The sequence below is a fragment of the Pimephales promelas genome, chromosome 18 (assembly GCF_988280905.1).
Source record: "Pimephales promelas chromosome 18, fPimPro1.hap1.1, whole genome shotgun sequence".
NCBI classification, from domain to species: domain Eukaryota; kingdom Metazoa; phylum Chordata; class Actinopteri; order Cypriniformes; family Leuciscidae; genus Pimephales; species Pimephales promelas.
The window spans coordinates 31,968,389-31,993,303 of NC_142786.1; the positions used below are offsets into that span (position 1 = coordinate 31,968,389).

Consider the following 24,915-nt stretch of genomic DNA (forward strand, 5'->3'; position numbering starts at 1 on the left):
TTTACTGTCCTTGAAAAATTATTTGAATAAAAAAAATGTTTAATAACTGCATTTTTTACTTTACCCAAACCCAAAAATATTACAGTAAGGTATTACATTACACCAACAATGTAAAAAAAAAAAAAATCTGAAAAAAATATTATTATACATGTTTAAATAATGTTTTTTATGCTTGTTCAGTGAACCATAACTAATTATTGCACATGCACCTGAAGAGTCCATAAGACACTAACAGTTTAGTCAGTAGAATTGGCATTATCATTATCAGATTGACATGCGATCACCGTGATCCGATCAAGCACATCGGATCATTACCAGCCTCTGTATCTGGATAATTGATGGGATTTCTGTTTCCTACATAATATTTAAATTAGGTCTGTGGCATGACACCAGATCAAGAGTAAAGATGATACCAATTAAACAATGTACCAATTTCACTCACGCACTTTAAAATTAGGTTCAAATGAGGTTTTTTAATACTTCCTAAGTTAATCATGCAAAAATAACATTGATAAACATGCAGAAACAATAAAAACATTTAAAACATTAAAAAGTTCAGATTTCGACTATTCCTCTGGCAAAGCAGCGTGCCGCTCTTCATTAAGACTGTTACAGTCGATTGTCTCGTACAGATAATGTTGCACAATTAAAATGAAAAATGACACACATTGTATCATGTAAGTCTAAATAAACTGTTTTAAAGATTGATGTTTATTGTAAGGTTCAAATAAGTGAGTTTGGCCATTGTTTTGTCCTCGACCAGTAGCACCACATTGCAGTACACGAGATCCAGGGGGCGGATCCAGATCTGATGGGTGGAGTTGGGTAGGTTTAGGGGTGGGTTTAGGGATCAGGGGGTGGAGCTGGGTAGGTTTAGGGGTGGGTTTAGGGATCAGGGGGTGGAGCTGAGTGGGTAGGAGTGGGTTTAGGGATCAGGGGGTGGAGCTGGGTAGGTTTAGGGATCAGGGGGTGGAGCTGAGTGGGTAGGAGTGGGTTTAGGGATCAGGGGGTGGAGCTGAGTGGGTAGGGGTGGGTTTAGGGATCAGGGGGTGGAGCTGGGTAGGTTTAGGGGTGGGTTCAGGGATCAGGGGGTGGAGCTGGGTAGGTTTAGGGATCAGGGGGTGGAGCTGGGTAGGTTTAGGGGTGGGTTTAGGCATCAGGGGGTGGAGCTGGGTAGGCTTAGGGCTAGGTTTAGGGATCAGGGGGTGGAGCTGAGTGGGTAGGAGTGGGTTTAGGGATCAGGGGGTGGAGCTGGTTAGGTTTAGGGGTGGGTTTAGGGATCAGGGGGTGGAGCTGATCCCTAAAGCTCCCAGTGGATTTCACGTTCAGCAGTGATGATCATCTCTCCTCGACTACCTCCAAACCTGGACACACTGATCGGATACTATTCCGATCAGAAATGCGTTGTTTACACTTGCTTTTCAATGTGTTTGTGGACAACATCCGGAAATACACCAGGGTCCCTGATCACCTGTGTGAACAACATGCCATATTCCTTCTTGCAGGAGGACTGCAGATGTGGACAGAGTTCGTAATGTAAGAAGCCTAAGATAGTGCTACAGGGAGACAGGAAGGATAGCTGATTGTCTTAGCAGTGTCAAACCCCCAGACATGTTCGAAAACTTACAAGTCTTGGTGGAAGAGTGGAGAAAAATCTCACAGCAAGAACTGGCAAATCTGCCGCAGTCCATAAGGATGAGATGCACTAGTAAGGCAGCTGAGAAGGCACCAGATACTGACAGCTACTTTTGATTCCCCCACCTCCCTCCGTCCCTCTCTTTGTACAGGGACATACCCATATTCCATCTATCTTCATCAAATGTCTGTGAAATTTGTTACGTCTCAGTTGTTGGATCTTTTTCTTAGGGGACGGGGTGATTATGATGTGGACATAAAGACATTACTGATCATTTAAAAGAAAAATGTCAGTGGGTTGACTGGCGGAGTTCACCATGTGTCGATGACGTAGCGGAGGTGCATGGTTGGGATCAGGCTCATTCATTTGCTCGATGAGAGAGGGAGGAGGCAGGAGGTGGCCCAGACGAGATCCAGCTCTGGGGGAGTCCAAATGAGGGAAGAAGTACCTGTAGGAACAGAGTGGGTATGAAGCCCAGCAAGCAAAAGAAACGAGAAACGCCCACAACACAGACACACAAGGACAACAGAAAAAGGGATAGCATTCTCAGGAGTTAAAGAAATGCTCCAGTTTCAATGGGATGATGGTTTATCAGCAGAATCTGAGATAAGATGTACCACAAATATCAATTTCAGCTTATCTTTCAGTTTGTAAAAACCACAATCACGTTTATCGACAATGCTTTAACAATGGAAGCCTATGGGAGACTGTTAACTATAAGAGCAATTTTTGTCAAAATAATTTTAGAATTTAATCAATCAAAAAATTGGGAGATTTCGTCCAGCCACCAAAATTTCTAATTATTGGTCTACAAACTATTTTTCTGTGATTTTCCACTATACACTGTAAAAAAAATATTGTTGGTTTAACTTAAAAAAGTAAGTAACCTGGTTGCCTTAAAATTTTAAGTTGATTGAACTGGAAAAAGTGAGTTAATACAATGAAGGAGATTAATTTAATCATCAGAAACTCAAAATAACAAGTTATCTCAACTAAATAAATTATTATAAAGTTGATTTGACAAAAAAAAAATGTTGTGATGATAAATCTTGAAAATATTTTTACAGTGTACTATATATTTAAATTAAAAATACTAAAATCATCTAAATTAAGTTGCCTCTCAGTATATGACTACCTAGGAAAAAGTGAGTTAATACAATGAAGGAGATTAATTTAATCATCAGAAACTCAAAATTATATGTTATCTGAACTAAATAAATTATTTAAGTTGATTTGACAAAAGAAAAAATGTTGTGATTACTACACTGTAAAAAAAATATTGTTGGTTTAACTTAAAAAAGTAAGTAACCTGGGTTGCCTTAAAATTTTAAGTTGATTGAACTGGAAAAAGTGAGTTAATACAATGAAGTAGATTCATTTAATCATCAGAAACTCAAAATATTAAGTTATCTCAACTAAATAAATTATTTATTTATTATTATAATAGTTGATTTGACAAAAAAAATGTTGTGATGATAAATCTTGAAAATATTTTTACAGTGTACTAAATATTTAAATTAAAAATACTAAAATCATCTAAATTAAGTTGCCTCTCAGTATATGACTACCTAGTTTGGGAATAAATGTTAATAAAAGGAAATAAATGTCAGCTACTGCTAAACTAGACATTAAAGAAGAAACGACTTGTTCTTAATAATGGGAGTGAATGGCGGTGCTGATTTTGAAGTCGTGCATCCATCCAATCTTTGATGCCTCTTGCTGTTCAGACAAACAAGGCTGGCCAACAAACTCAAGCTCTTCTCTTATACCAAAACTAACATTTCTCTTTAAAAAAATCTCATTTTCGACTTTTTATTCGTGACCGGTGTTTTGTTTTGCTCAATCTTCTGTTTTCACGTTCTTCCAATACGTCAAGCGTCAGGTTAGGGGTTACTCTTTCGCATATAACAATGCGTACAGCCACCTGTCAGAACAGAAGCTAGTTATTTTGGCTTATAAAGACATAAATATGTATTTTTTTCTTAACACTAACGCATCGCTTTGCTTCAGAAGGCCTTTATAAACCTCCTGGAGCCATGTGGAGCTCTTTGCATTTTGGCCTTCAAAAATTCATCCTCCATTCACTGCCATTATATAAATCTTAGAAGAGCCAGGACATTTTTTTAACATACAGCATCTCCGATTGAATTGTCTGAAAGAAGAAAGTCATATACACCTTGAGGGTAAGTCATGGGGTAATTTTCAAGTTTGGGTGAATTTTCTATTTAAAATAACATGTTATTCCTTCAACATACTCTTATAAGATCTCTTTAAATGAGCAGCACACAATTCAGAGAAACCTCATAAAGGTTTTTATTACATAAATCAGAACTGAAAAAACAAACTTTGTTTTACAAAAAAAAAAAAAAAAAAAAAGACAGTTACATTAGTCTCTAGAACTGTTTCAATTTTCTCTTTTTAAATTTCCAATTAAAGAGGCAGCACTACAAATAATGTCATATTGCCAATATACAGAGTTAAATATCAGATGCCAGCTCTTCATTTATTCATGCACCATAACTTTTGGTGGTTTATTAACGGAATTAGATATTGCTTAGCAGTGCAAATGTTTCATCGTTGAATATTAGGCTTTAGAGATGCAAAAGGTTGCTTGTTTTAACACAAACAATATGTGCATGTGCCTATACCTTAAAATAGGTACAGAAATACTAGAATACAGTTAGTTTGACAAATTAAATGTAATGTGCTAGTAATTCCAAAGGCATATTTGGAGACAGAATAAAATTTGAGTGACCCAATGTTTCCCTCTGCTGTTCACAGCACAGAATACATGGTGATCAGCTTCAAACTAACAGCGCAGACGTGTGTAGTGTTCTTTTTTGAGCAAATGATTTTATTTTATTGTTTAAAATTAGGTTTTCTTTTGTGTATCAGCAGTAAAAGTTCTAGAACAACATGAAGGCAAATAAACAATGACAGCATTTTGAGTGATCTGTTCCTTTAAAAGCAAGAGTTTTCACATTTAGTCAATGAAAACGGGTGCAGACAACTATGCTTTGAAACGTCAAAACATTAAAATAAATAGTTAATACTGCATCACATCACAACAATTAATAAGAATGTCAATATTAGAATTATGTTTAGTGTAATTTCTTCAACGATACAAAAATGCTCTAATGTCAGGTGAGTGCCACTGAAGAGAACACACAAAGCACAGCTCCTTTAACAGCCACACAACAGATTGTGCCGTCAGCACACGCTTCTGTCAGATTAGTAGCTAGAAGAGTGTGCGGGTGTCACACCGTGCAGAGGAGGGGTCAATGAGGTCTCTGTCCAATCCTGTGCGTGTGCATGCAGCAAGCAGCCAATCACCATGTTATGCCGTTAGCCTGGCATCAGCTGAGCTTTTTTTCTGTTAAAATTAAGACATTTAATTATGAACAAACCACAAACTTGGAAAAAAATGCAAATGCATTCAAATGCATATATAATAAGATTTTTTTTTTAAATCAGAACTTTAACACTTTCCCAGCCGTTGACGGAAATTTTGGGGAAATTTTCGTAAGTTATATGGTAGGGGGCGCTACTATGCATCTTACACTAGAAATAAATCTCTTTGATCAAAACACAGGCAAAGAAATAAGTGATATCATACAAATCAAAATTGACTAATGTTACCGAATGAAACATCACCCAGGACGAGCTATAGGACTGTGCAGCTTAGTTGAGTTGATAGACTCAATAAACCCCATGTTTACATCATCGTTCTAAATCAGATCCAGACGTAGTAGACAAATTCAGATTTTTGCTCAAAATGTTGCTTTTTTTTAAATGAATCATACCCATATTCAAGTTTGATAATAAAAAAAAATGCATTAAGCCCAGAATAAATTTTTTTTTTTTTTTTTTTAAAGCTGAGGGTCTGTTCTTTCGTTTGATATATATTCACATATTCATAGAACAAAATATTCTGGGGGCCATCAAACTTTTGTGAAAATGCTGGCATTGGCTGATAACCTTTTTCAAAAACGCTGATGGGGAAAGAAGAACACTTATCTTAATTCTATCAACTTTCATATTTCAATTTAAAACTTTGACCGTTTCAAGCAAAAATATCTATATCGAATTATAAGTCATACTCTACATCACAGCACCACCACATACCTGCCAGCAGAAGCCGCCCCAACAACCATCTGAGCCGCTCCAGGGACGCCCACGGTGCTCAGAGCAGCAGTGTGTCCAGAGGAGCCGTTCAATGGGCTCCCGTCTCCTCTCAGGATCTCTGTGCACTTCCAGTTGTCCATATAATTGGCTGCAGACAAGATGAACCACAATTCACAGCATAATTTAAATTATGTGATATATCACTATTAAACATGTTGGGATATTATTATTCCATATAACTTTCCCCCAACCTGAGCAGCCAGCAGAAAGTAAAAGCAGTTTTAGAGGTTTAAGTTTAAAAGGGTTGGGTTTCTGAATATGAAGTCTGGCACTTATATCCTACGATTGGGTTGTGATAATATTTATTTATTTATTCGTTCACGCCCTTTTACAACATATTACTTTATTTCCATAATAAGGTAGTTAAAAAAACATGTATAAATCATAAACAAAAAGATACATCATATAACATTTATGTAGAAAATTGAGGTGAATTTTCATTTTATGCTGACTTTAAAAAAATATTTTTTTTTTTAAATCACGATCTTGATTCAAAACACCCAGGCGATCTTATTTCTAACAACGATTCGGCTGTTTTGAACATTTGATTAAAAAAAACCTAAAAAACACAGCAAAACATTGAAATCACTGTATCTGACCCAGAGAGAACAGTTTCACAAACAATCTATTCACCCTCACAGTATCATTATTTCGGAGTTTTTCTAAAAGATTTCTAAACACTGATGTTTAAGGTAGCGATAAAAATGGAGCGAATCACCTTTTGAAAGGAACTTGGCGCTTTCAAATAAGAATGGTATCATTATATCACTTTTAACTGTTAAAAAATGTATTTGTCATGAAGAGATAGTTTAAATACGCCGATTCATCCAGTAACGAAACAAGTGAAGTATTTATGATTCTTAATTTATCCAGAATCGTGTAGCTCTCCTTTAAAGTCTATACACTTTGATGAAAGCTAAAACCTATTTGTAATATTTTATTGCAATTTTCATAAAAAATGAAAAGTATTTATAATTTTATAATTTAAAAAAAAGTTGGACTGTAAAGCTAATATCTAAAGCAATGATCAAGAGATATTATTGAGACATGTTTTTCAAAAGATTCACTCAGCAGGAAGTAGACGGAGTTGACAGCTGACCTTTCCAGAGTCGCACACAGCCATCATCTCCAGAGGAGGCCAGGAGAGTACTGGTGATGTTCCAGCTCACGCGCCACACCTGAGAGTTATGACTGTCAAACTGAGCCATCACTTGCACCTCAAACTTAGTGGGACCAGAGCTGTTGGCGCTCTCTCTCCTGTCAGACAAATAACATGAACGTCAACTGTTCGAAAAATGATGCTTTGTTGCATTTTCGGGCGTTTTGGTTCCTCTTCACAACACACGGATTTGCTCTGGTCCGAATTAGCTGATGAAACAAACCAAAATGCATCACAGATGTGTCTCTGAGCGTATTTCCATAACTGCACTTTCGATTGGTCAGGGTTAATGTGCAGGAAAGTTCAACAGATCTATGAAACCCCCTTTCCAGCTGAATTCTAAGCGAAGAATTCACTGTTCTTCGAGTTTGGACCTAATTTGGTAATTAGACCAAATTTCTATGAGGCTCCGCAGCTCCTCACAACTCCAATTTTGTCAGTGCAAACTAGAAACAAAGATTCTTTGTTTTCTCTCATTTCTTTATTTTGAAATAAAACCATTAAGCTTTAACGTTGCAACAAGACGCATTATGAGCGGTATGCACATCGAGGGCTTGGAGCCAGAAGGGCGTAAGTGGCTTTTAACAAACTTTACAGGAGAGACAAAACAAAATTTTGACCACGCTTCAATCACCTGTATTATTAACCTTAAACCACAAACATTGCAACCACAGGCATACTTACATGAAATGAGTATTTAAGTAAAAAATGTATGGCATATTAACACAATGAATATGTTCTAAAACATTTAAATACGTCAGATACGCCTTTTTGTTGCTTTATTCAGTACAGTTTGATCTCAGATAGGTATTTTTGGCACCATTGGATGGAGCGCATCGAGACCTTTATTTTGATATAAAGAACTCATATTCGCCCAAAATGCCACTCACGCCCCTCTGGCTCCAAGCCCTCGATATAAACGAGAACTTTACTTGTTGAGAGATCGATTAAGATGACCAATTTGACTGCTTAGCTTTCTTACTACCGAGTGTGACATCATATTCACCTCAATGGTATGAGTTTGAAAATGCGGACGTCTTTGGTCGCTATCGCCAGCACATGGAAGGATCTCCCAAGATTAGGAGCAAAGGCGATGTCATGTACTGGGTCAGCCACAGTCATCAATGTCTCTGCTTTGGCATACTTCCTGAAAGTCAAGTCAACATAAACCATTAGAAGCATGATTAGAACAGAAACAGAAATGAAAGTACTTTATATTTCTATTAAATCCTAATCTAATTATGACAAATTATATATCGTTGGAAAGGTCTAAGACTTCTAAATGGATATTTTACCCCTGTTTTGTGTTAAAAATTATGTAGGAAGAGTAATTAATGAATTTATGACAAGAGTGCACCTCAAAAAAATCTGCATCATAACAGGAGTTTTGACCTTTGTCACAAAAAGTCGATGCACCCACTTTTAATCATTGAAACTTCTGTTTTTATGATGAAAGTTCATAATAAAAAATATAATCTAGTATTTTTCAATAAAAAAAATATAGTATAATATTATCATCTAAAAATGATATTTATATTTATTATCCTCTAAAATATAATACTATTTTTTATTGCCTTTTTTATTACATCACATATTTTAGTAGTTATCATAAATTAGGTATCATTTGAAAGCTTATAAACTGTTTTATAATTGAACGTTGTGTTACCATAGAAACGGTACTTATTTTATCAGGCTCCTCCCCTTTTGGGCGTCATTATATTTCATAATTTATGATCAAAACCTTTTCTAATCTTGACAAAACTGATATTGTCAGAAAGGTCTGAGTCTCAAGGTTCCACATTTTGTGACAGAATTGATATTTGGACAGAAATGTATTAATTTGTTAAGGCAGAATGTATACGACTAAATTCAATGGAATTCAATGGCACCCGGTGGCTATTTTTGGTACTACGCCTAAACAAAATGAACTTCAATTTTTGTGATATCAACTTCAAATTTGGAACATAACTTGATAAGATTTATGGCTTTGATTTTATAGAAATTTTAGAGTAAAAAATATATTTTATATAAAATAAAATATATATAGTACAGTATATTTGATTTACTGTAAATTTAAACTTCCAAAACTTTTTCATACTTTCATTTTTTGAAGTGTTTTCTTTAAAACAAGACCAAACTTGGGTATATATTCCAAAGCATTCTTAAATTACCAACATTTAAGTTTGAATAGTGCATTTTAACCCCCATTCTCAAAAAGGGGGGTGACAGCTAAGGGGTTAAAGTAAATAATGGACCTGGGGCCATATTCTTAAAGCTTTTAAGAATCCTACCAGAAAGTTCCTAATTTATTTATTTTAAATATCTGAGCAAGGAAAAGACAAAAAATGTTATCTTCGTGAGGAGGAGGCGGGCTGAGCCCGTCATTAGGTATGACACAGTATTTTGAACACTTTGATTGACTGGTTGCCCCTAAAGGAAAAAAAAACCATGTTGCAAAACTGATGAATATTTTGTTTTTGGGTGGAGACTTCAAATATTATTAAAATACCTTGTATTTTCATTATACTCATAGATTTGCACTTTGCCACTGTATGTGACATTGCTGTCGTCACTGCCCACAGCTATCATTGGAGGATGTGCTCGAGAACTAAAAGGCAGAACAAACAGTTGTGACAATCAAGAATACTTCCATCATATTCATATGTTAGTGTGTGTGTGTGTGTGTGTGACCTGGAGGGGTTCCATGAGATGCAGGAACATGAGATCTTGCAGGAGATCTCATGCTGTAGTGACCACTGGCTGAGGTTCATCACATCAGGAGCCTCGTAGATGCGCACCACACCGTCTGCAGAGCAGGTGGTCAACATCAGGCCCATGTGCTTTGGTGCAAACTTCACATCGGTCACTGACGTACGACTGTCCACAAGTGTGGTTCTCTTAATCTGGAGAAGCACAGAAGAAATTAATAGAAGATCTATGACACATTGCTTCAGATTTTAACACAAAAACATGATTACATTTGGCAGAAACTTTATCCAAAGCAACTCTGACATCAATGTATACTCTTGAATTATGCCATACTTCATGCACTAACCCATTGCTAGCACCAAGCTCTACTCTTTGAGCAAATATGACATGGAAAATTGCAAAATCCAGTCAAAAAGAAAATTGTACATGTTTTAATTTGAACAATAAAGCACTATTTTACAGCACCTTGTTTGCAAGAAAATGAATTTAACATTGTAAAATCATTTGATTACATTTTAAAAGACTAATTCATTTGTTGTAGTTTTATGCATTCATTTGATTACCAATACATTTGTATTAAATCATAACACACAGAATCCAGAAAGCAGACATTTAAATCTGAATTTAAAGGGCTATAAATAACATACCCAGTGACTCTGACCACGCTGTTTATCATTGGATTCACCGACAATCTCCTCCCATACAGCCGCAGTGCGGTCAAACGAACAGGATGCCAACACTTGACCGAACTCAGGATGCGCCCATGTCACCCTCCAAACAGAACCACTATGGGTCTAAAACAGACAGACAGAGATATTATTTATCACATTTAGAGTGCTACTTTTTTTATTTTAGAGGTATACAAACATAGGCTTACATGAAGATTTACCCCAAAGGCAAAGCACATAAAAAGTAGAATATAAAATAAATTCATACCTTCCAACTAGCAGTGCAGTGCCATTCTCCATCATCACCTTTGTCCCAGACCTAGAACAGTTCAATAGAGCCAAACGTTTGTCAACAATATGAATAAGACGGGTGTAAATAAGCTAAAGAACCACAGTTGAATCAATTGAATAGCAGCTCCACATCTGGATCTCATGTGATGCAATGAATAGAGGCTTCTTGATTATTTTTGGACTTCCAAATTATTGTTTACCATGTATCGCAACACCATCCGTTTCTTTTTTATTTCCACGATATTTAACCCTAAACTTTGAGAGTTCTTGATCATTACATTAAGTCAAATTTTAAGTCTAAGGAACAAGAAATTGTTTCAATACCTTGAAATTTGCTAGACCATCCCAAGCTGAGATATTATTGATGTTTCCGTAAACATCTTTATAACCAAAATTTGTCGTGGGCCATGACACAAAGAGGCTCATGGTTAAAGTCGAATATGTTAATGCCCTTCATACGACGTGATGGACATTAACATATTCGTCTCCAATACAAATCTATCAATCATTTATTTAATAGACCAAACCTCTAATTTCATAGACTCTAACTATACCCTCTCATAAAGTATACTCTGGAGATACAAATATATAGCCTAAATATATCCATAATAACAATAAGCTGATGGTTATTACGATCGCATTTAACACAAATGGAAAAGCACTAATAAAACATTATCATTATTTACATACATAAGACCGTTTCTTAAGGGAAAGTATTCCCACACTAATGTAGAACTGCAGGAAAGCATTTTCAACCACTGTTAAATGTAATATCTGGCTATCATGTCTCAAAACCTGGTGAGCTGTCCGCCTAGACGCGTTCTTGGGTGTCACGGGCGCGTGTAGGGTTTATTTTCTAGGTGTGCAGCTAAATATAATTTTGGACAAAGTCTCTATAAAGTTCTGTGGAGTTAAACAGATCACACAAAAGAGTGTTTTCTTGCCTTGACGCTCTGATCACTGGAGCAGGTCGCCATCCTGCGACCATGAAAGTCATAAGAAACATCGTGAATCAGATCTTTATGATCCGCTGCGATGCTCTTCGCCACGAACATCTTCTAGTAAAACTACTACTTGACGCCACCAAGAAAATATCTCAGACAATTCACTAAACGAAACAGCATATGGGCGTTTAATCAAACTTCAGGAGAGATGTTTAACTCAACTGGCGCCATGTTTTTTTTTACTCGAAATCGTTGCTCGCTCGCTGCTTTATTGGGGATGAAAATCATCTGAGAGCGGATTACTGCCACCTACTGCACTAGTGGAGTTACTGCTGCCACCATTAACCATACAACCGAGAGTTACCAAAAATAATCCAATTTTACCACATTTAACAAAACAATAAATGTTTTGATATATTAAATTCATGTTAAATATATTCTAAATTCTTGAATCTTAAACATGGACATGTTCAGCTCAATATTAAATTTTATATAGTATGGTTATTTTTTATTTAGAAATTTAGATTTGCCTAAATAAGATTACATTTTATAAATTATTTATTTAGGTAAACTAAAATATTAAGACACGTTTTGCTACCAAATTGGTCTGTCTACTCTGCACGCAAACACTAGCATATGCCTTCATTTCTAAGTATCCACAGAATTTCCACTTAAATGTGAGTATTTTCTTTACCTTTGTAAAAAAAATGACATATTACACAACCATAAATGTCCTTTGTCAAATTAGTCACATAAAAATAAATACTTTTTGTACTTTATTTTACATTTCTTTGTATATTTATTTATGAAATTTTGCTTTTTTTTTTTTTTTTTTTTTTTTTTTTACATTTCTTCGTATATTTATTTATTTATTTTTATCTTTGGCATTCCATAATGGATTATCCCCTTTGAACAAATGTAAAAAATGTTCGTCATGCCCTGAAATCTTGAAATCTTGGAAGCTGTCTTTCCATGCGCATGAGCAGACCAGCGCCGCTCTCCTCGCCGCGCATGCGCAGATAACTGAGCTTCTCGTCGCAAATGTCAGCGACACGGACAAACACTGGCAGATTCTCTGACGGCTCAGTGTGAGGACGAGAAATGAGTGATTTCTACAGTTGTGACGTTCATTCTTAATAAAAAAAACAAGCTTAAAGTGGAAGGAATTGACGGAGATATGGAGCAGGAGTTTGAGGACATAGATTCAGAGGGCCGCTGGCAGAACCTTTATTTAGTAAGTGAAGCTAAGTCAGCTAAGTTAGCATGCTAACGAGCCACGCAATCTACAGTTAACGTTAGCCGTTAGAGAAATGCCATTGTATATCTTTTATCTGTCTCCTTTTTAACTTCGATTCAGTGTGCTCTCACTGGTCTTCGTTTTTACTGTTGTTGAAATGGGGATACAATTAAAGTGAAGCTACATACCAGGATGTTATGGTGGTTGTCCTGATGTAAACTGTGTTATGAGTGAAACTGTAACTGAATCCTAGAATCTAGTTAACTGCCTATCTAGACTGTCACAGCATATTTGGGAACTGGGTCTGTTTGTTTTACTATTACTTTAAAAAATAAATTATTATACTTTGTTAATTTGGCATAACATCAGAAAAACACAGTGTAGGCTGAGATTGAAATCAAAACATGTTAACGTGTCTTTAACGACAAAAATGCTGTCTTGTTACTAGGGAACACGAGGTCTTCGGACAGACATCTGATGACGACAATGTTACATTCCCACCGTAAATGTTAAATTACTAACAGCTGTTAACTATTTCTGACCTAAACACGTTATTATATTTACTGTAAACAGCAACTGTTACGTTTTCCTAATATCACTGACTAACTGGCACACACAAACATAAAAAAACAACAAAAAAAAAAACAGTAAAGTCTGTTAAATCCAACTGCCCTGTATTATTCTTCACATACATTAGTATCCTATGCACTCTTGAACAAAGAAGTATTAAAACAGCTTTAACTGGTTTTCTAATCTTTTACTCATGTGGTGCTAAACAAACAAGCATATTTTTATTGGCCTCATAAGTGTATATGGTTTGTTGATAGAGTTTGCCTTAACTAAACAAACATGTTGCTTCCTTAAGGTTTCCAGTAATATTATGTTACTATTTGTGGAAGCATGCAGTCAAAATCAACATGATCAGCTAATTTCTTTTAAATGTGGTTTTCCTGTCCTGTGTTTCCCGACATGGGCAGTTTACTTGGGAAATGAACTCAAATGAAACTTGATGAATCTAATTAGTAATTACTTTGCAATGGTGACCTAATTTAACTGTTGTTTGAAGCTTTGCATTTGTTTCTTTTTCAGGAAATACGCAACCAGTCACACGAGTGTGCTTTCAAAGTTGCCAAGTATCCAGAGAATCGCAATAGAAATAGATACAGAGACGTGAGCCCATGTAAGTATGTAATGTCAGGTTCGCCTAGGTTCTTCTAGGCAGGATGCTTCTCATCATGTAATGTAATAACTTTAATATTGCATTCAATATTGTTTCCCTTTTTTTTCCCCAAACAAATCAGTCGACCACAGTCGGGTGAAATTAGAAAACACAGAAAATGACTACATCAATGCCAGCCTGGTGGTTATGGAAGAAGCCCAGAGAAGATACATACTTACCCAGGTAAGTAAACTTCACCCATACCATTAAATTTCCTCCTGAAGCTCCAAACATGCGGAGCTGACTGTCCCTTAAAAAGACTTCAGTTCAGTTTTATCAAATTTAAGGCTATTTTTTTTTTTTAATTAGAAATCATACTTTCGATATGTTTACAAGACTCCCCGGATAAAAAACAAAACGCACAAATAAAGCACCAAGTCGGGTTTGATTTGGGTTGTGCTAGCTTTAACAGCTGTATGTTGTGTTACATAAACTAAAAGAATGTTTATATATATAATATTTTTTGGCTAGTTTACTTTAGTTTTTTTATATAATACACAACTATCACCCAAACTGAATAATTAAAAACAAATTTTTACTGGGTAGCCTAAATCTTCTATACAATTTTTGAGTCTTTATTGTCTTTATTTACAGTATTTGCCTACTTAAGTTCTTATTAAAACTTACTAGACATGCTTATTATGTGCATTTTTGGGCACCTTTTGTGTGAAATCATTTCACACAAACCTTGTGGGAGGTTTGACTTTTGAAACAACTTGAGGGTGACTAAATGATGACGTGATTTTCATTTTGGGGTGAACTATCCCTTTAAAGGAGTTATTGTATAAACCATGTTATTGTGACCCATCCCTTCTTATTGAGCGTGTTTCTCTATTTTCAGGGTCCTCTGAGAAACACCTGTGGTCACTTTTGGCTGATGATCTGGGAGCAGAAGACCAAAGCAGTTATCATGCTCAACAGAGTAATAGAAAAAGGCTCGGTAAACAGTCATCTAAACTTTTTCTCTTTGAAAGCACCACACTTTCAGCCTCCATACTCATTGATACAACAATAAAATGTTATTGCTTTCTCTTAATTCATATAAGAAAGCTCAGGAATCTAAATATATATGTATAATACTGTTAAGACTATTAAAACTAGTTTTCCATAATTTAAATAATATAAATATTAGATGAGAAAAATGTAACAAAAAAATATTTTGCCTTGTGAAATGTTGCCTTGATGACCAACAAAAATAATGCTACAGCTGAATTGCCGTCCTTTTTATTTTTGTATGACATTAGGGTATTTTATATAAAACATAATAAGAATAACCCCAGCTGCTTAATAATCCTTAAAGAATAATCCTTGCATGGCTGACACCGCCATCGGTGTATGAATGGGTGAATGAGAGGCAAAAATGTAAAGCGCATTGGTGGCCATTAGGTTTCTGAAAGCACTATACAAATGCAGTCCATTTACCATTTACCAAATCCTAATTTTGGCCAGATAACTCAAATAACTATCTCATGTTCATTTGTTTTGGATGTTGTAGAACCTCTTAGGTTTTAAAAACAATTTTATATCAGGAAGTTTTTACCACTTCATTTAAGTAAATGTTCTAAATCTGCTTCTACATTTCATTATTTCCACACATTCCTTAATGCAGGAAAAGTGTGCACAATATTGGCCGACACAAGAAGAACGAGAGATGTCCTTCCGTGACACACGCTTTGTGGTAACGCTAGTGTCAGAGGACGTCAAGTCATATTACACCACCAGAGTGCTGGAACTCCAGAATGCAAATGTAAGTTTCTCACATTGACCACTGAAACGCACATTCATGCTTTTACAGAATCTGATTTTTTTGGCAGATTTTAATTGCTTTGAGCAATTTTAATATCTTATACTTTTCTTTTTATTAATTGTATCCACTTAGACGGGGGAGAGAAGAGAGATTTATCACTTTCATTATACCACATGGCCTGATTTTGGTGTCCCAGAATCCCCAGCCAGCTTTCTGAATTTCCTGCTTAAGGTGAGAGAGTCTGGTTCACTCGCGGTGGACCATGGTCCAGCAGTGGTTCACTGCAGTGCAGGAATTGGGCGATCTGGAACGTTCTCTCTGGTCGACACTTGTCTTGTCTTGGTGAGTTGGATCTCTAAAACTAGGAGCCTACAGGATTTTAACTACCACGTTTTTTTTTGTGATTTCGTAATGGCAAATTCTGCCATTTTTTCTACCATCATAGCAATTATCAGTTTTGCTGTGGACAGTAAGTCACTGTAAGGCTGATTTTCAGTTATATGGCTACAAAACAGACAATACTAGGGCCCTATGATTTCCGCGATCACGGAATCTCGGACGGAATCGCGGAATTGGCCAATTAACGCGGAATCTACTGTAGTGTTGACGCGGAATTTTAAATATTTGGTTTAAAATTCTATTTTAGTGTGGGAGAAGAACGTATGTCTGTATTACCACAATAAATTAAGGTCATTCCTAATTTCTTTGTATTTTTTAATACATTTTAATCATTAACTTTAAAAGCACACTCTTTTTACAACTAAAATAACAGTCAAGGGTAAAAAAAAAACCCCTAATTCCCAAAAATTAAAACGGAAAAAAAACGGAATTGGGGAAAAAAATAAAACGAATTTCATAGGGCCCTACAATACAATCATTTATGTATGCTGTCTTATTTTAAGCATTTTAGCCTTTAATAGGTATTTTCAGTCATGAGAAAAAAATCCAGTCAAGTGACTGATAATATTTAGTTTTTCCAAAAATAATTGAAAGTAAAACTGTTGTTAAAAAAACTTGTCTCATGATTAGACATAATATTATGGTGGTGCCACATCATAAGTTATACTCAACGGTATTATATTATCATGAGGCTTGGAGTGGATATAATGTTCTTCTTTCCAATGTTCTCCCACTCAGAGTTAATTAACCACTGCTTTTCTTCTATCACTGACGTGTTCAGATGGACAAGAGAAAAGACCCATTGGAGGTGGATATCAAAAAGATTCTTTTAGACATGAGGAAGTATCGGATGGGTTTGATTCAGACCCCCGACCAGCTGCGTTTCTCATACATGGCTGTGCTGGAAGGTGCCAAGTACATAATGGGAGACTCCTCTGTGCAGGCATGTCATCACCAGTGCATTTTAAACAGAATCACCAGTAACTGGACTCTGGATTAGACTGTGTTTGTGTTTCTGAGTTTGTTTTTTTATGGCTGTGTGCAGAAACAGTGGCGAGAACTCTCTAGAGAGGACCAAGAGCCCCTATCTGAGTCTCCCCCGCCGCCTCAGCCTCCTAAATGCACAGAACGCTACAATGGGAGCAAGCTGTCTCATCTGGAGGATGGGATGGACTCAAAAACAAGCAAGAAAACAGCCCTAGAGACCCCCAATAAGGAACCAGACAGAGATGCTCGAACAATGTATGCAACAAGTGTTTTTCCAAAACTGCAGTGCATTGTAAACAGAAAAGATGGCTGACACTATTGTGCACATTCTGTGAGGGAGATCCCAGATCCCACCCTCTATGGGCGGGTTGAAAACATGCGGGACAGCAGAGTCTTTAGCCTCTGGCTGAAAAATTCCAGACAAAAAAATACATAAATCTCTCATCTTGGGGTATATGAGGGTGGAAAGCGTGGTAATTCAAAAATACTACAGGTTTTCTACTAATACAAAGCTTAATGCTAAATCCTGAAGTATCCCTTTAAGAAAACAAGGCATATTAGACCATTTACTTGTTTGCGTTGTTTTTGTTTTTTTTCAAGATAAGCACATTCACATCGCCACAGCGCCAAAACGCTATTTATGTTTTTGAATTTCTAAAGAAAATGGACGTAATTTGAAAACTGAGACTTTGTTTCATATCAATAGTAACAAAGGGCAAAGATTATTGCGATTTTTTTTGGATGCGCGCAGCCGCAATACAATGTCCCATTCATTCAACTGAAACAGAATGACTAATCGATTCTTGAGATTTAAGAATCGATATCGATTCGTAAAAATGAGAATCGATTAATATCGAGAAATCGATATTTATTACCCAGCCCTAATTAAAAATAATACCATGTTATTACTTTAAATCAATGTATAACGAATGTTTAGTATAAATTACAGTATCTGGAGGCATTTACAAAATGTGCCTATTCAAATTTGGCACACCATGTCAAGGCGGAGCCAATGCAGATCCTTAGGGTGGGTTTATTATTAGCGAGATGCTCGCGTTCGCTCTAGACAGTGTTATTAGCATACTTTACTCATGACACGTGGCAAAAGAGCTAAAAGTATTCGTAATATGTTGGAGATTTTATTGACAGTAGTATATACCTGTTGAAAGATGCCTTCACAAACACTCGTAAAGAGCTGTATTTGTGATGTTGAGTTGGGGAGGCGCAAAAATTAGCTGTATTTTTGTAATTTCACAAGATGCCATATGTGTCGCAGAAAAATACTTTTTACTGTAAATGAGACTTGCTTAGTTAGTACCTTAAAATACCACATTGTCATGTTATATTCATTGTTTTCTCTCTTCAGTGGACACAAAAGACCAAGAGACGAGAAAATGGCCAACTCCATCCAGAAGACTCAGAAACAGACAAAACCCAGGATCAACGACCCTGATAAGAAAAGAAAAAGGTGAAACTGTCTGTCTGGAAGGAATGTCATTTGTATTGTGCTCTACTTTTCACTGACTCCCTGAATCATTTCAACATGTCTGATCATGTGTGTGTAATTTCATATAATCCCACAGATCCTCCAACCCACTCGGTTCTCACAATGTCATTTGGTATTTAGTGTCTCAGATGCAGGTTGCCTTATTAGAAGTTACTATTTACACTTGTGGGACATTTAGAGAGCAAGCCTTTTGCAGACTTGTGGCACAAAATACCTCTGTTGTGTTGTGATTTAATGGCACCTGCAGAAGCAGCGCAGTTACACCAGTGCGGATCAGTGTACTGCTGTTCTTTACTCTGATTGATATGTGTGGCATCTGCCCAGGAGAGATTTGAGTGCTGATTTTGTGTGCCTTTGTAATGTATGTGTGCCAGAACTGGCATCACTAATAATACTATTATATTTATAATATCTTCATTTAATATAATAATAAATAGTGGATTATCACGCTGACACGTAGTACTTCTGCATTTAGTGATCTTTGCGCACTGCCACCGATCACTCTGGCGAACTCATGACGGACTACACGAGGTTTATTTATACGGCATCCCTGGTAAATTAGTCTGATTCACTAAAGTTGAAAAAAAAAAATTGATGGCCGGCCGCGGGAGCGATAAAGATGTATGGCCCATTCTCTTTACGAATGCAGTTGCTTTTATGTGGATCAAACAGACGTAACGTGCAAATAAACATCCCTCACCCCCAGTACTTTTTACCTATTAAAATACCTGTAAAGGGCCAATACAATCATTATAATGCATGTTTTCACCTGCCAAAAAGAGATTAAAGCCTCTACGTATTAATTAAGTTGATAATATTCATGACTGATTATAACTCACCTACTACTTTTTACCCATTAAAATACCTGTAAAGGGCCAATACAATCATTATAATGCAGTATTTCACCTGAACAAACAAACGCGCTACTAGGGCTGTACGATTTTGGCTAAAATCATAATCACGATTAATCGAACAAGTCACCTCGATTACGATTATTGAATGATTATTTTAATTTTTTTTTCTTTCTCATGTCATTGACAAGGCTTTTTGTAAATGTGTATGTATTTTTTTTTTCTAATGAAAAATCGTTGAGATTCTAAAATAAGGAAACACAGATAGTTTTTAATGCTTATTAAATATTTGTAAAAAAATTTGAAAAGTCATTTTTGTAAATAAAATAAATTATTGTAAATATTGCCATCTAAAAAGTAAAATACAACTTGTATAAAACTAAAAATGTTTCAAAACTAAAATTTGTAAATGCTTGTTGTGTTATCGAAAGCTGCTGTGTGGAGTGGAGGCATTTGTCAGTCTCTCTTTTTCGCGTGTTTCTTTGGTACAAGCAGCTTCTGTTACTGAGTCTACTCAGTGTTTGAGGAATCAGAGAGTGTGTTCACACACAACCCGCAAAGACATATAGTTTGCTTATGAGCTGCGATTATTTATTTATAATTTTTTTTGAAACCACGCTTATGCATTTTTTTTCTCTGATTCGATCATAAACTAGCGCATTACGTACCGTTTCACGCTGGCGAACGATCCCGGCTTAAGCGCGATCATTTCGACACGGCATTGATTACAGGAAGCAAGGAAACACACATATAGCTTTTAATGCTTATTAAATATTAAAAAAAAAAATATTAAAAAAATTTAGAAAAGTCATTTTTGTAAATAAAAAAAATTATTGTAAATATTGCCATCTAAAAAGTAAAGTATAACTTGTATAAAACTAAAAAACTAATCATTTTCATATTGTATAGCCAGTGTTGGGTAAGTTACTCTAAAAAAGTAATTAATTACTAGTTACTAATTACCTCTTCAACAGTGTAATTAGATTACTGGACTAATTACTCTCTCTAAAAAAGTATTTAATTACTTTCAAAATCCCATATCAATCTCAACCAGCTGAATAATACAAGGATAGACATGAATCTGTTTTAATTCTTTCAAATAAATACTATAAAATTGTATGAATTATCCTTAAACTGACCAAGGTGGAGAAGGTTACATTATAAAAACATACTTTTTAGCATCAGACAATACATTTTGATGTTAAACCCACTATTGTTTTATGTCTGATCTCATGAAATTTCACACTTTTTTCATACATATTTTACAATAATTCATACGAATTTGTACGAGTGCGATTTAGACACCTCATAAAATCATACGAATCGCTGTGAGATCAGATTGATCTATACAGTATTTACCTCAATTACATCAGAAGTAACTGTAATTAAATTACAGATACATGATGAGTAATCCCTTACTTTACATTTGCAAGGGGAAAAGTAATTAAATTACAGTAACTAATTACTTAGTAATTAGTTACACCCAACACTGTGTATAGCATTTGTAAATGCTTGTGTTATCGAAAGTTGCTGTGTGGAGTGCAGGCACTTATTGCTGGGCGTTTGTTAGTCTCTCTCTTTTTCGCGTGTTCCTCGAGAAACCACGCTTATGCATTTTTTTTCTCTGATTCGATCATAAACTAGCGCATTACGTACCGTTTCACGCTGGCGAACGATCCCTTAGCATTTCGATCCCTTCGGTTTCGATTATTTTTCGGTTAATCATCCACCCCTACGCGCTACCTTGTTTTATTTTAAAGTTTGGACCTTCATCCCGGTGAACCGCTTTAATCCACTTCTTCCTTATAATCAATTCAGTCGGGAAACCATGAAAACTTAAGTAGGGTTGGCGTTGTTGGTTAGATTTACAAAGTGGCCATTGTTGAACTGCGTCGGAAGTGGACATGCACAAAGTTGACAAACCCGGAAGCGTGATAATCCCCTGTTGTATAGACGTGTTGGCCAATATGATAGCAGATAATTATTTTGGATAGTTTATTTTGTACAAGTTTACAATATCCTAGATCTAGTATGGTAGATCTCTTGACAAGACTTCAGGTTTGAGTAGGCTAGTGGGTTAGTCTGATGGCCTATTTAAAAAACTAAGGTTTTTTTTGCATTGTGACATTTTCATGACAAGCAGATTTCCCTTAAATGCTCATTATTGTAATACACTGTAATACAATGTTTTCGTGTAATAAAATTAATTTCAGTATGACGAATACTACTATGATCTTTACTTACAACTGTACTTTACAAATGTATCATTGCTTTTAAAATACACCATTAGTTTGCATGTTTTTTTTTGTTTTTTTTTTACAAAATGGAAAAATACAAGAAACTGGTTTTAATTGTGTTTAGTTAACATGCCATTTCTTATTTTTAGATTCAGCCTTCAGCAATTTTGTAAGTGTAAAGAGGTCACGTTGCATATGTCGGGTCAGGTCGGCGTTGTGTTGAGGCTTGTTTGTGTCTTATATTATGGTTTCAGTCTGGGCTGTATTTGCTGTACGTGACACAGCGAGTGCTGCCCTGTTGGGAAACCTCCCCAATGAGGCAGCAAAGGCACATCTGCTGGATTTTTGTAAAAAACAAGCTTGACCGGGCTCCTCAAAATCCTCAGGCTGTACGTGAGAGCCACATGTGTGCTGTGACATGCTGGTTTGGAGCTTGCTGCTGTTCTTGTGGCTGTTGGCGTTCTTCAGCATGGTGTGATGTTTTTGCTTTTTTCCTTAGTTTTAGACATTCGCCTTTACCACTTGAATGAGATTAACCAAATACGCAAGTCATTGAGGGCCATAGATTTGTGTTGGGCTTATGGTACTTCTTCTATATTGAAATGTGGAAGGTCTTCGCACAGCCTCAGACTAGCAAATTTTGTGGGTGTGTGTGGTTTGCGTGCAGCACTGGTATGTTTCCGCGGACTGAGCTGAGAGTGTGTTATGCTTGGTTAATTGTCGCTAAAGTAGATTTTATTTTTGTTTAATTCTGCCATTTTGAGGCTGACCAAAAACGATGCATGTATTACATTAATAAAACTTCCCTCACTCACTCACTCCTTCATACCCCCCTTTATCACACTCAGGTTTGCAATATTCTCATCACATCATTGGAATTGCAACAACTCAACTGACATGAACTCACTAATTATTTGTCATTGGATGGATAAATATTTGTATCAGTCTAAAGATGGACAAAATAGTCCTAACCAGTGATTCTACTTCCCTTGAAAAATTATTTAAATGTAGTTATATTAATATATTTATTAAATGCTTAACTGTAAAAATAAAGTTGGACAACTATAACATAATTTTGAGGGGTTTTTTTGGAAAAAAAGGTGAAGGAGCAGGGAACAATATAGCAATATTGAAAGTCACGGTAATAAGAGCTTGCTCCATATTGGTTGGTAATGCCCCTGCTGCATGTTGGGATATTAACTGTCATTTATTTCCTAATAGACTGTGGCAGATATTGCATATATATATTGAATGGGCTATTTAAAGGGATCACCCAAAAAATGAAAATTTTGTCATTTACTCAATACATTAGAAATGTATTGCCACAAGAATTTGTGAAATGCCACAAGGTTAGCCACGGAGTGCATGTCACATTTCATTTACACACGATAAAAGCCGCATAATCACCTTTAAGGTTGCGTTTACATTACAAGTCTTAATGCACAGATTTGATCTTTTGACCATATCCAAATTTCTATTTTGATCCCACCTGTTTATATTCACTTAAACACGAGTCACAACTGGTATCCGGTATCTGTTTACATTAATCCCCGTCAAAAATGATTCTGTTGTTGTTGATCGTTTTACTATGCGACATGGTTGAACCTCAGGTTTTTTTAATTATTTATATAATTCATGTTGTAGTACCATAATTATCTGCCAGCATGGGAAAATTAAAAGCTGACAAAATCTGACTGAATGCATAGGCTATAGACCGGAAAATAACAGTAATTATGACAGTGAAATAAAGGGGGTAAGATTACATTTATTATCAAATTAATTAACGAGAAACGGAGAGATTGTGAGTGTGAATTACCTGTGTCTTTCACAGCATCTCCACGGCCCTGGTATTAAGATGTTTTGGTCGATGCATTGGGTCTAGAACGTTCTGTGCTTGTCCACTTTCGGATGCGAAAATCAATTTTGTCTGATCTGTAATAAATAAATAAAAGATTAATAATGCAGGTTTAGAACAAAGTGAGGGAGAGTAAATGTTTCATTTTCATTTTGGGTGAAGAAACCCTTTTTAACGTTGTGATTTGAAATATAACTTATTTGACATATTTGCATTTTGTGATTTGTATTGACAGAGCGAGAACAACCAGTGACATCTAACTCCATGGCAACCTCTGCAAGATATCTCCATCCCATAATCCCCTAATTTTTTTAAAAGCTGTTTACAGCATGAACCCCTCAAGAAGGTTTCTCCACTCCGAACAACAGCACACACCAGCACTAGATCAGTGGATGAAGCTCAGTTATATCAAGAGGACAGCGCATCGCCATGGTTTGGATTTGGTTTTAATTTCATTGGACCCATTTTGTGTCTTTTTTTTATTTCGCTTTTTGTTGGAAAAAGCAGCAGGATCTGAAATTGTTCTATGCATTTCTAATGCTGTTCACACATTGTATTTTTAGACAACTTTTTTTTCAGAGGCAAAATGAAATGCTCTATTTTTTTATATGAAATTACTTGAAATTTCCTATCATATCTACAGGGCTGAATGCTCAAAAATCCAGTTTGTGAGATTGTTAGATGATGTATTAAGCTGAAGAGTGCTTGCATTGTGTACATAGTGTACCTTATGAGATGTAAAAACAAAAGACAAAAAAAGCAATTTGATTGTACAAAATGAGACATTGCATTTGGTTAAAACAAACAGACCAAATCAGCATTGTCTGATGTTGAAGAGTCTTACTTTTCTTTATCCAAGAGTAGCATCCATGAATAAAACTGCTATCATTTAGTTTCTGTAATGATGTGTTGCTTCATTCACTTTTCCCAGGCTGTCAACCACTAAGCTAATATTATTGCTCATCTCTCTCTATAGACTAAACTGGTCATATTTTACAATATTTTATTTTCCATTACTGGTATAGATCACTTTGTGTTTAGTGTGAAGGTAGATCTCATGAAGAAAGGCCAGTAAATAATTCACCCTGAAATAAGACCATTTACTTTTTCACAGGGTGGCATTTTCATGACAATAAGCACGTAAATATTTAATGTAATGTAGGGAAATTTTATTTTTATTACTGTAAAATATATATATTTTTTACTTAAACCAACAAATTCAGTAGAACATTCCTGTGAATATTTTTGAAAATTTTCCACTTTTCACATTAAAATGCTTAGTTA

General features: G+C 35.7%; 2 protein-coding genes across 3 annotated transcripts; one reads left to right on the forward strand and one right to left on the reverse strand.

Moving 5' to 3' along the window:
• Positions 1–1,819: 1,819 nt before the first annotated feature.
• seh1l (SEH1-like (S. cerevisiae)) lies at positions 1,820–11,853 on the reverse strand. 2 transcript variants are annotated; one of them, XM_039681100.2, is made up of 9 exons: positions 11,593–11,853; positions 10,626–10,676; positions 10,337–10,483; positions 9,672–9,883; positions 9,490–9,588; positions 7,987–8,127; positions 6,921–7,078; positions 5,762–5,909; positions 1,820–2,084 (listed from the first exon to the last, which is right to left on the reverse strand). In XM_039681100.2, the coding sequence occupies exons 1-9, from the start codon at positions 11,701–11,703 to the stop codon at positions 1,901–1,903; spliced, it is 1,251 nt and encodes a 416-aa protein (XP_039537034.2). In that variant the 5' UTR covers positions 11,704–11,853; the 3' UTR covers positions 1,820–1,900. The 2 variants fall into 2 exon arrangements, with proteins under 2 accessions (XP_039537034.2, XP_039537032.2); XM_039681098.2 differs by lacking the exon at positions 1,820–2,084 and adding an exon at positions 4,474–5,009.
• Positions 11,854–12,629: 776 nt separating this feature from the next.
• ptpn2b (protein tyrosine phosphatase non-receptor type 2b) lies at positions 12,630–24,523 on the forward strand. Its single transcript, XM_039680911.2, has 10 exons — positions 12,630–12,826; positions 13,919–14,009; positions 14,131–14,231; positions 14,890–14,988; positions 15,658–15,795; positions 15,928–16,137; positions 16,976–17,137; positions 17,240–17,436; positions 18,548–18,649; positions 23,867–24,523. Exons 1-10 carry the CDS (start codon positions 12,770–12,772, stop codon positions 23,889–23,891), a joined length of 1,182 nt encoding a protein of 393 aa, XP_039536845.2. The 5' UTR covers positions 12,630–12,769; the 3' UTR covers positions 23,892–24,523.
• Positions 24,524–24,915: the final 392 nt, after the last annotated feature.

Excerpts from the sequence above, each read along its gene's own strand:
- ptpn2b (XM_039680911.2), top strand. The coding sequence starts at position 12,770 with ATGGAGCAGGAGTTTGAGGACATAGATTCAGAGGGCCGCTGGCAGAAC. Across the intron at positions 14,010-14,130 it reads ATACAGAGACGTGAGCCCAT|TCGACCACAGTCGGGTGAAA; the intron begins GTAAGTATGTAA and ends CAAACAAATCAG. Across the intron at positions 16,138-16,975 it reads TCGACACTTGTCTTGTCTTG|ATGGACAAGAGAAAAGACCC; the intron begins GTGAGTTGGATC and ends TGACGTGTTCAG.
- seh1l (XM_039681100.2), bottom strand. The coding sequence starts at position 11,703 with ATGTTCGTGGCGAAGAGCATCGCAGCGGATCATAAAGATCTGATTCAC. Across the intron at positions 9,589-9,671 it reads ATCTCATGGAACCCCTCCAG|TTCTCGAGCACATCCTCCAA; the intron begins GTCACACACACA and ends TCTGCCTTTTAG. Across the intron at positions 5,910-6,920 it reads CTGTGTGCGACTCTGGAAAG|CCAATTATATGGACAACTGG; the intron begins GTCAGCTGTCAA and ends TCTTGTCTGCAG.